The sequence below is a fragment of the Myotis daubentonii genome, chromosome 4 (assembly GCF_963259705.1).
Source record: "Myotis daubentonii chromosome 4, mMyoDau2.1, whole genome shotgun sequence".
In the NCBI taxonomy this organism is placed as follows: Eukaryota; Metazoa; Chordata; class Mammalia; order Chiroptera; family Vespertilionidae; genus Myotis; species Myotis daubentonii.
Genome location: NC_081843.1, coordinates 23,419,422 through 23,434,502, shown reverse-complemented (window position 1 = coordinate 23,434,502; position 15,081 = coordinate 23,419,422). Strand labels below are relative to the sequence as shown.

The 15,081-nt window shown below is 46.6% G+C and overlaps 1 protein-coding gene across 2 annotated transcripts in view; it reads left to right on the top strand.

Moving 5' to 3' along the window:
- Positions 1-15,081, top strand: part of CPPED1 (calcineurin like phosphoesterase domain containing 1) — a 112,226-nt gene that overhangs the window by 72,800 nt on the left and 24,345 nt on the right. Inside the window, exon 3 of one of the 2 annotated variants that reach the window (XM_059693203.1) lies at positions 4,793-5,215. The exons of the other annotated variant lie outside the window; for it this stretch is intronic. Within the exon in view, the coding sequence (XP_059549186.1) occupies positions 4,793-5,215 (423 nt within the window). The remainder of the gene's footprint in view (positions 1-4,792; positions 5,216-15,081) is intronic. 2 annotated transcript variants of the gene reach the window in all.

The window sequence follows — 15,081 nt, the reverse complement described above, 5'->3', positions numbered from 1 at the left end:
TCGCTGGAGAGAACATGACAAAAGATCCTGGACAGAAACTGGCCTCAGAACCTAGAGACAGAACCTAGCGAGAGAACATGGCAAAAGATCCTGGACTGAACCTGACTACAGAAATTGGCAAGAGAACCTGACTATAACCTGGTGACTGAACTTGGCTGGAGATCCTGGCTGTAGATCCTGGCTAGGCTGCTGATCAACTGAACGCTGTCTCCGTGTCATTCCTTCTTCGCCGACTCCGTCTACGCCTTTGGGGACCCCTGGACCTGCTGGGGTTGGACCCCGGCACAGATCCTCTTTCTGGCCTCGGCCTCACCCTGCTGTTTCTTTGCCTCTGAAGGCTTGCTTCCTTTTCAGCAGGCCCTAATTCCCCCTAAGCCTTTTATGTTGGCGGGAGTGTTGCTTTCGCTGGGAAGGCTCTCTCAATTGTGTGGGTCACCCCCACTCTGTGCTTTCACAGGGCCCGATGCTCCTGTCACATAACTTCACATCTTGTGCAATACAACATGGTCATTGCCTTTTCCGTGTTTGGTTCCCCTTCTAGACGTTAAGCTCTATGGGAACAAAGATAACTCCCTTCCTTCTACTGGTGTGGCCAAGACCTAGCACACAGTAGGACAGCAGGTGTGTTGAATAAATGCCTAGCTGAAGACAAATAATTTCTGTTCTTCTAGCCCTATGATAACTGGGGTGTTGTAGATTTTGCCTCTGGCTTTGAAAGAGCAGTGACTCTATTTGGAGTTTAACTGTGAAACTTCTATTAATTTTTCATTACATTTTATATTTAAAATCCTGTATGAAACCGAAGATTTTGGGAGCATAGCCCCAGGTGCCAGAGTTCCGATTATAAAATAGAATCTTAAAGTAAAAAAGAGGCAATCATTCTAACTAAGACCTTTTCATGCACCTGACCCCCAGCAGTTCTGAACAGAAATGAACTGGTCATTCCTTCCCCTGAGGGGACTCGCCAGTTCCAAAGGCGAATCTGCTTATAACTGTCCTGGAACTTTGTCCCGGGATGTTGCATGTCTCTTGTCAGCATCAGCCTTGAGCAGTGTCTTCCATGCACATGTAGCACTCCCATGTACCAAGTGCTAGTAATATTCTGTTCAATTGAGTATCCCATCATCATGCATGTACACATCTTACAACAGCACCAAGGTTGGCTTTAAAGAACATAAACACCAGAGAGATGATCACTTTCGGGGGGAAATAATATATGGATGACCTTGGCCCACAGTGACAAGTGCAGACAATGATGGACATTTACATATTTTCTCCTCTGTGTTTTCTTATGCAAACAGGACAAAGCTTACACATATTTACATGGTCTTTTTCTTTCCTTTCCTAGTATCACAACCCTGTTCTAGTTTTTATTACCTCCTGCTGAAAACCATAAAATTGCCTCTCTGCCAGCCCCTCTGCCTTTGGCCAAAGAATCTTTATGAGGACAGAGTCCTTTTAACATGAACCCTCCTCAGAACACATCAAGGCTCCCACATCCCCACTGCCTCCCTCTTCTGTGTCTCCTGTGGGGAGACATTGCTCTCAGAAGTACACCTCACCTTTAACCTCGGCAAGGGCCAGTCCGAGAACAGCCAGGCCGTGGCACGGTGTGTCTGCAGTGGCAGAAGCCCAAACAAGGCTTCTGAAAAAGCTGAAGCTTCTTGTGTGGTGGCCCTTGAATGAGCTGACCCAGAAATGCATATGGAAGTTTAGGGGACCCTGCAAAAAGAAGAACAGAGTTAGAGGACTCACACTTCCTGATTTTAAACCTATTAGAAAGCTACAGTAATCAAAACACTGTAGGACTGGCATAAGGATAGACATAGATCAATGGAGTAGAAATGAGAGCCCACAAATAAACTCCCATATTTAGGGTCAGTTGATTTCTGACCAGGTTGCCAAGACAGTGCAATGGGTAAAGACAGTCTCTGTAACAAACGGTGCTGGACAACTGGCTATCCACATGCAGAGGATGGCTCTGCGTCTTTCTTTTCTTTTTACTAACTTACCTTATTAGGATGAAATAAAAACATTTCAGTGACATATGGAAAGTCTCAACTCTTAGGCAAGGTAGCTAAAAGTAGATGAACACAAAAGTTGGCAGAATTTTGAAATGGATTGATCCGATTACAGTGGCAACCTAACCACATCTTTCAGAAATAGATGCCGATCAACAGGCGAAAGCAAAGAATAATGACAGAGGATATCTGTATCACACCACGAACAAGTGTGACTGCATGGGAACCTGAGGAGCTGCGTATTCAACAATTGGAGAACGCTCCTTCTTACGCTCACAGGGGACGTCTAGGGAAACTGGCGCGTACTTGGCTGTAAAAGGAATCTCGCTGCTGCTACTCCCTTTGTAGTCATAACTTCTGAGACGTTCTTGTGTTTCCCTCTATTTCTTTCCCAAGTTATTTCTACCAGTTCCCGTTTCACCTCTGCTTATTTTATGACCGTCTAGGTCAGGGGTGGGCAAACTTTTTTTTTTTATTGCTTAAAGTATTACAAAGGGTATTGCATATGTCTCCTTTTTTCCCCCCGCCCTTGACAATCCCCTGGCCTCCCCTGCCCCCCAGTGTCTTATGTCCATTGGTTATGCTTATATGCATGCATACAAGTCCTTCGGTTGATCTCTTACCCCCCTACCTCCTGCCCCCCAACCCTGCCCGGCCTTCCTGCTGCAGTTTGACAATCTGTTTGAGGCAGCTCTGCCTCTGTATCTATTATTGTTCATAAGTTTATAATGGTCTCTAGTATCCATGAATGAGTGAGATCATGTGGTATTTTTCCTTCATTGACTGGCTTATTTCACTTAGCATAATGCTCTCCAGTTCCATCCATGCTGTTGCAAATAGTAAGAGTTCCTTCTTTTTTACAGCAGCATAGTATTCCATCGTGTAGATGTACCACAGTTTTCTAATCCATTCATCTACAGATGGGCACTTAGGGTGTTTCCAGATCTTAGCTATGGTGAATTGTGCTGCTATGAACATATGGGTGCATATATCCTTTCTGATTGGTGTTTCTGGTTTCTTGGGATATATTCCTAGAAGTGGGATCACAGGGTCAAATGGGAGTTCCATTTTCAGTTTTTTGAGGAAACTCCATACCGTCTTCCATCGTGGCTGTACCAGTCTGCATTCAGGGGTGGGCAAACTTTTTGACTCGAGGGCCACAATGGGTTCTTAAACTGGACCGGAGGGCCGGAACAAAAAAATAGATGGAGTGTTTGTGTGAACTAATATAAATTCAAAGTAAACATCATTACATAAAAGGGTACGGCCTTTTTTTTTTTTTTTTTAGTTTTATTCATTTCAAACGGGCCGCATCCGGCCCACGGGCCGTAGTTTGCCCACGGCTGTTCTAGATGAATTCCTTCATTTCCGCTTCATGGTCTTTCTTAGCTGTAATTGCTTCATAAAGATGTTCTGCTTTTCTTTAAACTCATGGTGGACATGAAATGTTGGGTATAATTTTCATCCACTATGGCAAGCTTTTCCAGGTGAGTTTTCATCATCCCCTGGGAAGCTGGGCAGCTCTTACCACCGTTTTTCTTGTGCTGTCTTTGCACGATACTAAGCATATTCGTCGGGACTAACATGGCGCGGTTAGCATGGCCTTCCCCCACTTGGCTTTTCTCAGTAACGCTGCATGACATTTGAAACAGACGGGTGCATCTGTTATGTACTTGACAGATCACCTGGCTCCCCAGTTTGAAAGGAAGACTGTGTATCTTTGGCTCATAGCTCGCTCCCAGGAACTAAAGCAGACCCTTATGCGTAGTCTGCACTCAGTACGTTATTTGTTGAATAAATTAGCATAGAGGGGCTCAAAAAACAGATGTGGATTTGAATTGGTCATTTTAGAACCCATTTATTAAAGTTTTAATGCATTATTATATCAAGTGTGGAAGCCAGGAATCTGAGAGAGTCAGGTACCCACACACTTTTCAATTCTCAAGCTAAATCTGGGTGGGGAACATCTGACCCGTGGGCCGTTTAGGCTGAGATATCGTTTGGTCTGTTCCTGCCAAGGCATTAAGGGCGAGTTAATTAAATGTTTGACCAAATATAGAGGCTAATTTTTAAGTTGATAATTGTGTATGGCCCACGAATGCTGTTATAAATTTCCAAATGGCCTTCGGCAGAAAAAAGCTTCCCCACCCGAGTTAAATAGTCATCTCCAAACTGAGTCTTGTGCCGGGGGGATGCACTTAATATTAAGACATTGAGCACTTGAGCTTTTACACACCACTAATAGAATATAAAATACCTCTTTCTGTGTGGGGAGCATTTAGCAAGGCACATATGAAAGGAATCAAGCCATTCAAATTCTAAGAAATTTTCCTATAAAGGTGCTCACACAGTCTGCCAGACCATGTGTATAGTATGAAAAACTTCAGTTTGGGACTCCCGCAGCTGCACATCACGACCTGCTGAGATGGGGCAGGACAGTTTCAACTACTCATACTTATTTTTCATCTAAACAAAAGATAGAAACCAAGTTTCACTAACATTTAATAGGACAGTGACTCCGCCATCCTTCAGTCGGCACGTTGGGTCATTGCCACTTAGTCATTGAAATCCAAGGCATCCTGAGGGAAGGGCAGTTCAACCCAGAGGGCAGTGGTTTCCAACTCACTTGCTGATTTGCTTTTAGCATAGGCTTACTTTTGCAGTTTCTCTCTGCCCAGTTGAATGCATTTCTAGATTCTTCCCTCTTATTTCATGTGAATAAATGCCAAAACAACCTCAGCCATTTCAGAACGTGACCCTCACTCTTGCAGGGATGCCCTGGCGGAAGGAGCAGACGAAGGACCTGCAGCGGGTGCTCAGGAACGTGGACAGCGACATCCCGCTGGTCCTGGTCAGCGGCAACCACGACGTGGGCAACACCCCCACGCCCGAGACCATCGCGGAGTTCCAGGAGACTTGGGGAGACGACTATTTCAGCTTCTGGGTCGGGGGCGTCCTGTTCCTCGTCCTCAACTCCCAGTTTCTGTACGACGCCTCCAGGTGCCCTGCCCTGAAGCAGGCCCAGGACCAGTGGCTGGACCAGCAGCTGAGCGTGGCGGAGCAGCAGAAGTGCCAGCACGCCATTGTCTTCCAGCACATCCCCCTCTTCATCCAAAGCATCGACGAGGAGGATGACTACTTCAACCTCACCAAGCCCATGCGGAAGGAGATGGCAGACAAGTTCATCAAAGCAGGTAGCAGCGGGTCCCCAGTGCCTGGGTGGAAGGGTGGTCCGAAGGGGAGGTTTCCAGATCCTTCTGCCCCTCCACAGCCTGGCGAAGGGGTTCTGATTCAGCTCTGTCACTCACTGGCCATGAGGCCTGGGACACGCTGCCTCCGTTTCCTCATCTGTAAAGTAGGAACAGCAAGAGTAGCTCTCATATGCTGGTTGTGAGGTTAAATGAGAAGAGGCTGAAAGCATTAGAGTAGCCCCTTAGGCGCAGGGTACTAATGTTGTGGTAGCTGCTCACAGCTGAGGGTGGGGGTCCTGCAGGTAGGGGCACTGGGGCAGGGTCTGAGTGTGACTGCATGTGTCCCTGGAAAGGGAAGATGCCAGGGCGCCTTTTCTCCTTTCTCTGAGGAGCAGGAACTTGCCCACGGGCAGATGATCTTTAAGAGCCAAGCTTCCCGCTCCCTCAGGTATAACCTGGGAAGTCTTGGGTGGGCTGCAGTGGGCAGGCCCTGGCCTCATTGTCTCTCCTTTGGAGAGGACCACATCTCCTCCAGAACCAGGAGAGAGAAACGTACATTAAACGTAAGTAGTACATTTACAGTGGTCATGCATTTGACACGTGTGTGCACACTCATAGAGCATGAAGAGGCCCCCTTTGTGGATCTGGTTTCTGGTGGCACTCTGTGCAGCACTAGCTCACACACCTCACTTCTGCCCGTGGGAGCACCTGCAGTATTCCTCTTGTGAACAGCGGTGTGATCTGAGCTGACCCCTGAGGTTTCAGAGACCTGGCAGGATTCCAGTTTTGACAACTGTTGTGTCTCTTGTTTTGGTCCTAATGCCTCTGTTTAGATCTTTCCAGAGTGCACTTTTTCAGACTTTTCTAAAATGTAAATGTGTCGGTTAGGGGGTAAGGAGAGGGAAGTGGCCTAACCAAGTAGCAATCATTCATTAGAAATTTTAAAAAACCCTGACACTCTTCTTTTCATCTTTGATCATTAAATGAGTTCGCATTCACTTGTGAAGAGTACAATAGGCCCTTCTGTATTTTTGAGGCATTTTATAAAAAGCTTGCATAATTGGAGACATTTTCCAACTGTTCCATGGAGATGAAGTTAGAAAACTATTAAGGTCTTTGAAATTTTGTGCCGTGCTTGAGTTGGTGTAGAAAACCGTTTTGATGACAAGGAAATAAAGTGTCAAGATGGCATCAGCAACACCATGGAGACTGTTTTTTAACAAAAAATAATGTCAGAGAGAACATTTTATGCCACTCAAATGATTCCTTTCATGTCAAATGTTAAATGATGCAAATGCCATCCACGTGGCTGCTCTTTGTTCTCTGCTGTTGTCAACCACAGTCTTGAGTGGCATGTGCTTTGGGGTTTCCCATCGTAGGATGGAGCACATGCGGCCACTAGCACCCCAGATAGTAAGACCTGTGGATTTTATAGAGAGAGCCCACAGCTCTAACAGGGCATCCTCGGGGGAGCCTGCTGCCCACCGCCAGCCAGGATGGCATCAGATCTGGGCTGTGCCGGCCACCTCCCGTCAGGCCTGCAGCCCTGCTCGCCAGGGAGGATTCATTGGCACACCGAATCAGGGGGACAGACTCCACTTGCCCCCGCTCCCAGAAGCTAACATCTCCCACTGAATGCCAATTAAATGATTCGTGTAAGACTGAAGCCCTCCCCTCAGCCCTAGCAACAGTCTCTTCCCGAAGGCTATTATTATTATCTGGAGGTTGCTTGCTAAGCAGGGGACAGAGCAGGGTGCGGTTTTCTTATTCCACTCAGTGCATCTGGCTCCAGAACCTGACGGACTGTGCCCAGCAGGGCCTCCTTGCCCAGGGAGACTCTGATATGTCGTGTGCCTTTTGTTCTGCCTCCTGATATCAACGTCCTGTCCACTCCTCTAGGCTACCATGTCTCTCATCCGGGTCATGGCTACAGCTCCGACCTGGTACCCGGGCCCATTCTTCCCCCCCATTCCAGTCCATCTCCGCCCGGTGCCAGAGGCCTCCTCTTCATCTCTGCCTCTTCCACTTCACCTGGCCACACCTGCTTTACTCTGACACCTTCAGGATGAGGTTCCCCCAGCGCCCCCTTCTCAGCTTTCCTGAATCCCCCACTGGACTCTCATCTCTCGAACAGAGACACTGTTGTAGTCACCTGCATGCAGGAGGCCTGGCTCGGGGCTCCCATAATAAATTCCTCATCAGTATTTGTAGGACCAACGAAGGGCTGAAACTAACACCCCTCCCCTCCCTGATGACTGACCGTAGCCCATGTCCTTGTTTGGCACCACTGTAGGCCGGTGCAGAGCAGACCAAGTCCTGGTTTCTCAGAGCTCCAGGCCCAGCCTTCCCGGAGGGTGTTCGCCTGTCAGTGCCCATCACAGGGCCTCCAAGCCTTTGGTCTTGTGCATCCTTCTGCTCTGATCCACATGCTGGCTCTCCAGGCTCACAAGCAGGCCTTTCTCACTTCACAGCTGGCCTCCCAATATTCCTGCTGATGGGGAAAATGAGACATTTGGGGGGGCGGGGGTTAGCAATCTGAATCTAGTCACTGCCCCTTTAATTATCTGGTCCTGCAAGACCTGTTTACCCAAAATACTACTCCCATTTTAGAGAGGCCATAAACCATCCCCAGATGGCGTTATCTGTGCTGGCGCCAGGCCAGGCCTTGGGATGTGGTCCCACTGCCCCATCCCAGCACATGGGGCTTTTTGCAAAGCCTGTGAAAGGTCCGGAAGTATGGCCCATATTTGGGGGACAAAGAAACCAAAGGGGTATAAAGGGAAAGCTTCCTCCATATTGGGGGGGCTCAGGATTTGGAGAGAAACAGACTCCCCTGAGTCACTGTACCGATTCATGTGAAATGTCGGGAAATAAATGGGTTTTCCTGTGCCTCCGGTACTCCTGCGTATTATTTCGGTCGCCTGGTAAATTCTGTAACACTGCCAGGCACCACTTACACTTGTGAGAAGGCGTCCTCGTGGCTACTGCCTCAGGATCTCCCCTAGACCTGCTTACGGGGAAAACCAGAGAGATGGGTGCTCTAACTGCAGTCCCTGTCAGTTTTAGTGGCTTAAGCAAGCCAGCCCTTTGCTTAAGGGCCCTTCAAACACAGACCAAACCACAGGCAGCATGGAGAAGAGAGGGAGTCGGATGTGGATGCAGCTCTGGCAGGCTGAGTGACCTGCTTGGTGGGGAAGCTCAGGTAGGTGGGCTCTCCTGGGCATGTCTGCTCTGTGACTCAGTGATGCAGGGGATGGCTCGGTCGCAGCAACAACTTTTGAACTCATTTTGGGAAGCCAGAAGTTCTAGTGACATTTTTAAAAATCAATTAACTTGAAGACCATGATGAAATTGGGGGTGGTGATGGTATTTAATACTGCCTCGGCTTTCCCCCACAGCAGTATTATTCCCTACTCCTGCTGCAGTCTCATTTATCTCCTGCATTAAAATGCCACTACTTAAAAAATATGTCAAAAGCTCATCAGAATATCCAGGTTAGCTTTTAATTATGGTAATTGTGTTGTTATAAAATATCCTTTTAGAGAGCACATCCCTCCTCAAACCGCTCTGGAGGTAAAACCCAGCTTCCTCCCAGCAAGCTTAATGAATAATTCTGAATCATTGTGTGGGATGAATAAATGATTTAATAACGAGCATCAACAATCATCTCACATTGTTGCATTAATCTCTAAATGGATGAGGTAAATGAGGAGGAGGGGTGTTACTACACAACGGGCCACCTTGTGTGGAGGGATGCCGCCTCTGAATCCAAGCCTGCGGGCTTCCCGGCTCAGGTTTCCCTAGAAACGGATGCATTCTCTTTCTCTTTCTGAAGCTCAATAAAAACCTTCTTTGTCTGATAAAAAACGTTGTCAATGGCCAGTACAAATAAAGAGTTATCAGGGCGGGACAGATGCACAGCTGTGAAGCGGCTCCGCTATTTTCTGTCTTCTTTTTGCTCTGCCTGAGGATAATCAATTTCATCACATCCAGGGGATGTCGAAATTGGCTTTCCCCATAATTCACCTGATACCTAGTTGGAGTTGCAAAGATAGATAGTAGATAATGAAATCTTGGTTGAACCTGGCCACCGTCTCCATCCTTCGTGCCTTTTTTAGCAGAAGGTTAATGTGTGAACCAGCTAATACGGATTCCAATTTAAAAATTCAATCTTAAAAAATAAAAGTCTAACTCTTTAACTATTTGCTCAATGTCTCGGTACCTTTGCTTTTTTCCACTTTCAGCAGAGAGATCAGAACTGTGTAGTAGAGAGCCGAGAGTGAATTTGACAATTATGAAAAAATCTCAATAATTTGATCTTTCCTGCAAAATTTGATCAGTAATTTCACAAAATTATAGTTTCATCTCTAGTATTTATGTTTAAAACAAAAAAACTAGAGAGCTTTTAGCCCAATGTTATCATATTAGAATTCACTTTATGGGAAAAATAAAACATCAAATCATACTCTAACATCTTAACTACATTGTATGGAAATTATTTTACATCCTGGTTGTTGTTGTTTTCCAGGAAGTGGAATCCCAGCTTAACTTTGTTCACCTTTGTAAGCCCAGCCCCTAGCTAGCCAGGACTGTCCCATAGTAGCCCCTCAATAAATAAATATTGGTTAATGGAATGGATTTAAACTTGATTCAAACCTATTTATTAGCAGAATCATAGGTAATGCTTATGTTACCTGTGGATTGGTGTTTACCAGCTGACTTTTGAATGGGAAATGCATTACCTAGAGCAAGGATTGGTAAACTTTTTCTGAAAAGGGTCAGAAATGTTGGACTAGTCTCTGTAGCATCTACTTAGCTGTGCCTTCAAGCATGAAAGCAGTTACAGAGGACTCCTAAGCAAATGGGCGTGGTTAGGATCCTTCAGTGCTGCTCCTCAGGCTGTGTTCTAGTAACACTTTATTAACCAACAGGTGTTGGGCCTGGAGGCCATGGCTTTGCCACCTTGGCTTAGAGAAATGCTCCCATTACAGTGCGTAGCTCTTGCTCGTCCCAGGCCTTGTCCGCACTGTGCATGTGTCCAGTTCCAGGATGTGTCAGGTGACTTCCCTGGGACAGCTGCCTGCCTCACGGCCCTGAACTGGGCTCCGGTTCCTCAGGGGAGGGTGTGAGTGGGCGAGGCCCGTCCCATCGGAGGCCCCTGATGTAATTGGAGGTGGGGGTGGAGGTGGGAGGGTACATGGGGGCACTTAAAATCCAACACTTGAGTGTTTAACATGTGTTAGGAAAAATATAACTAGCTCATCAATTTGAAGAAAAAGAATAGCAGGGGTAGTAGGCCGGTCAGGCAAAAATTGTGACCGTGGTACAGGGGGTGCCATGTTCGCTCCAGTGGGATGGGTGACGCTATACAACACCAGGGGGTGTAGACAGGCTTTGACTTTGGACAGACCTAGCTTCACATCCCTCAGGGCTGCTCCCCAGGTAAGTGGCTGCACGTGAATTGGCGAACGTCTTTCTGCCTTGGCTTCTCACTTGTTAAATGGGAGTATCATCCCAACCCTGTAGGGTTGGTGTGACAGTCAGTAGAGTGTGGCATGTGAGCATTGGCACCGTGCCTGGGACATAGTATGTGCGTGATAAAGGGTTGTTTGTTGTTACATGCTGTGAGCCCCTGGCAGGCCAATGTGCTTTGGTGGGGGCTGGCTCTTCCTGTAGTGAGAGCAGGGCTCCTCACCCTGTGGTGCCAGCGGGAGGGCCAGGCCTTCTTGTGGGGTGCGCGTGAGAGGCTCCAGGTGAGGACAGGCATGTTTGGGGACATGCCTGCAGTGTGCTAGCATAACGTTATAAATTGAAAAAGCAAGGGATTAGCAATTCTTCATAATACAAACTATAGTAAGAGAAGCTGGACAAAAACCTCTTGGCTCCTAGGAAGATAGAGTTGCAGGGAATCTGAGGTTGTTCAGGGTGGATGGGGAATGCATGTTATTTTTAGTTTTATCTAAAGGGTGTACTAGTTTAAAAGGTTGGAAATCACTGAGCTAAATGGACAATTCCAATGGAATTTGACTTTATTTTTTTAAAGTACATACCTCGCCAATTAATGTGTTAGTAAACACACCTTTGAATGCATAACTTCATAGTCATGTTTTTCTGAATCTGGCAAATATGTTCTCAAGAAAATGGGAGCATCTGATGTGCCCTCTGTTTAAAATGCATTTTAACCAACTTCCAAGTCAAGCTCACAAACAGTTCTTTTAAGCTCATGTAGAATCGGGAGTCTCTGGGGGCATATCAGCTTGAGGAATTTACCCTCTTTAATTTATTTTTTATGATTTGGTTTTGAGTTTATTTTCCCAGTCAATTCACCATAAAACATCCTGCTTTAGTCATTTGAAGTCTGTGTTTCATATAAATCTAGATAAAAGACCAACTGCCGAAGCTACATCTGGTGCGACGTGATGGATTACATTTCTCACTTTGGAGGTACCCTTAACAGTTGGACTAATTAAAGCTAAAATCAAGTCCTGATGTAAATATTTATAAATTGAGAATCTGGCATGTGTAAGTGTGTGCTGCAGGTTCCCCAAGTTAAGTCAACATTCATTCATTCAACAGATAGCTGGGGCGGGGGGGTAGGCGTGAGGACGGGCATGAGCAACACGGACCGGCCCTTCTCCTGTATTGTAGCTCACTCTTACACTGAGAATTCAAATCTTGTTGAAAAATCCCATTGCAACATTTCCAAAAGGAGCTAAAAGTGCATGGGAAAGAGCGGGGTCTAAGTTTATCAAGTCGAAATAACACCTCCTCTCTTATAGGTCATGCTTTAAAAACAGCAGTTAGTGTCACTTTCAAATGAGCAGTGGGATTCCTTTGTCAAATTGGAATATCTCTCAGCCAGCTGAACACTCACTTCCTATACTGGCTCGAAGTATTTTGTATCAACTACACTTGCTTTCATGTAAGAGGCATTTGTCCCCATTATGTATAACAGTGTAACTACAAATTAAGGATGTTGCAGTGTAACGTAAGCTAAAAATGGCTTTAATCTCATTTTTCTGTTTTACTTAACAAAAATGTTTGTTGATGATTCATTTGGAAGTAAAGGAATAGCACCCACTGGGGTAACGCCTCGGTGCAGGCAGGCTCTTCGTGCCCCTGGTCGCAGCCCTGAGGATATTTGACCGCGCCTGCGGGAGCACACAGTAGGAAGGAGCAGAGGCTCTGGCTCCTGACTCCTCCGTCAATTGAAATTATAGACAATAAGAGGAAGGAAGAGGATTTTTCTTAGACACTCTCCTTTATGTCAGGCACTGTCCTATACACCGTTGGGCGTCCAGGTGAGGAGTTCCCTGCAGTAACGCCCAGGTGGAAGGGGCCTAGTCTGGAGCCAGTGTGGTGCTGCCTTAGCCATGAGCCTCTGCTGGCCACCACCTGGGTGGGGTCTGCGCTTCTGTCTGCCTCGGGGGCCCGTGACCTCACTTCCTCAGTGTACCTCAGGGAGATACCTAATAGAGCAGTTTTTCTTTTGGAAAAGGCAAACGATTAATAAGCTGCTCGTGAGCCCTGGCTAATGGTCAGTCTTATTATTACTCCATTAGTGTCAGTGGCTTCCTCATTGGCGCCACAGCCTGCACAGCAGCCTACGAGATGTTGGCACTCTGCACTTGAAGGCCAGCAAACTCGGGTCCTAGAGGCCGTATCACCTGCTCAGGTCGCACAGCTGTGAAGGGATCCGATGCAATAACCCAGCACCTTGACACAGTGACGGTAGTGCTGTTCATGTTTTCCATCTTACTGTTACCACTGTTGATATAAAAATATATAAATGGCAACATTAGATAAATTGATGTGTAAGAAGTACATTTTCTCTTTTTCCATGAGTCCCTACCTCTGACCCACTGCTGGGTTGCCAGAGTGTTGCCAGAATTGGAATCCAAGTCTTTGTGACCGTGTCTTCTGCCACGTCTCTGCCCACCACACTGGGTGCCATGTCCCAGAGAGAGCCCCATGGTGTGTCACCGGTGGGTGCTAAAAACCACAGGGTAACCAACTGCCATCAGTTTTACTCCAAAAGCCATTTAAAACACAACATACTATTAATATAATAATAATTACCAGCCACTTATTTTTAATAATATATTACAGGTCGTATTGTGAGTTTGTAAACAAGGAAACTGAGGCACAGAGAGACCAGTCAGCTTACCCAGATTCACACAGCTGGGCTCACACCGAGGACTCTGACCCTGGGGCCTGGCTCTCATGTTGCTCTCAGGGTAATGAGCAGAGTGTGCATTGGGCGTGGGTGTTCGCAGCAAGAAAAGAGGAGCCAGGCCAGCTTGAGTTGGGGCAGGTCCTATCTGCTCACCCACCCCCAAGGGCTGTCTCAGAGAAGGAGCTGGCCCAGCCAGACACCTGGGCTCAGAATGGGAGTGTCTGGGGGGGCAGAGGGAGGGCCCAGGGAGTCCTCTGGGCGTGGGATTCCCCTCTGGCCTCAGCAGGCAGTAGTTTTTCTTAGAGTAAGTGCCTGAGCTCATTCCTTCCCCTTGAGTGTGTGAATTGTGCCTTCTGCGACAAAGATGCTGTCTCTGTTGTTTTTCTTGAAGCGCTCCCCAGGGGTACAAGTTCAGTTTGGCTCTTAACTGAGGATTATGGGCCCCTGCAAAAGCTCGCTTAAAAAACGGGGACCGTAGCTCATTGAAAACAGTGGTAAAATAAAAATAAAGGTTAATTTGAGACATTATCTTGATAAAAGAGACACATTATGGCAACCAGTGTGTGTCCGCATGATAAAGTGTTGGTTGTTCCTGCGGTTGCACCAACTCTTAGAATGAACGAGGAATAAGGCGAATGTCGGCTTGGTCCCTCAGCCAGAGTTATCTGAAATAGTTGTCTGGCAGCATCCTGCGCTTTACCCTTGGCGCCGGCAGCAGCGTTGAGGGTCATTTGTGTAAGAGAAAAGATTAGAGTTCATCAGTTTTCCTGAGGGCCTGTTTCTGAATCCATCAATAATCTGATTATTGCCTCCGCCGGAGCCAGCGTGTGTTTACTCTGCCGGCGCTGTATTTGTCGGTGACTTCCCCGTAATTGTACAGCTCCCTCGTGTCACTTGCTTGGCTTTATGAAATCCTGCGTCTTTAACACAGAGGTGCCGTCTGCCTGGTTGCACAGGTTGGGATGTTTTGAGTAGGTGGCTTGGTTTATAAGCAATCCATTCAGGAACGTTTTCTTATTACTAAGAAGTTCCTTTTCATACAACTGAAGTCGTATCATATGAGCATTTTAGAAGCATAAGAGTATGGCATACACAGTATTATCTCGTGTCATTTAACCACAAAACACATAGACGTACCACATGCACTGAATGCTTTGTATTATTGGACATTTAAGCTGTTTCCAGTTTTTTTCTCTGATAAAGATTACTGTCATGAACTTCTTCATGCACAAACAAGCCCAAATCTTAAAATAAAACTGCTTGTACATGTTTAAGTTTATAAAGCGAATGCCTGGAATGGTCTTGGTAAGGCTCAGCGTGACGAGAACCGTGTTTTGTTGAAGAGGTTCTGCGCTTGCATTGGAGGGGTTGTTGGCGCTCTTGCTGCCAGGATGGAGTACTTTGCTTGTTGTCACATTCATCCGTGCACTTGTGAACACTTGCTGCGCATGCTCTCTGCATTTGGAAACCGGGAACAAAGATATGCGATCATCAGTCCTGTCCTCAAGAAGCTCAGAGTCCGGGAAGGAACCAGGCTTCCTATCAAAGTAGAAGTCTCAGAGTGGGGACTGCATGACACTTTAGTTATTTACGTATTTAAATTCCTCTCTTTATAAGTCAGATTTGACAATGTGCACTTACGTTGCTAGCTACCTGTTGGATAGGGGCGTGGTTTCCCTGAAGTGTGTGAATA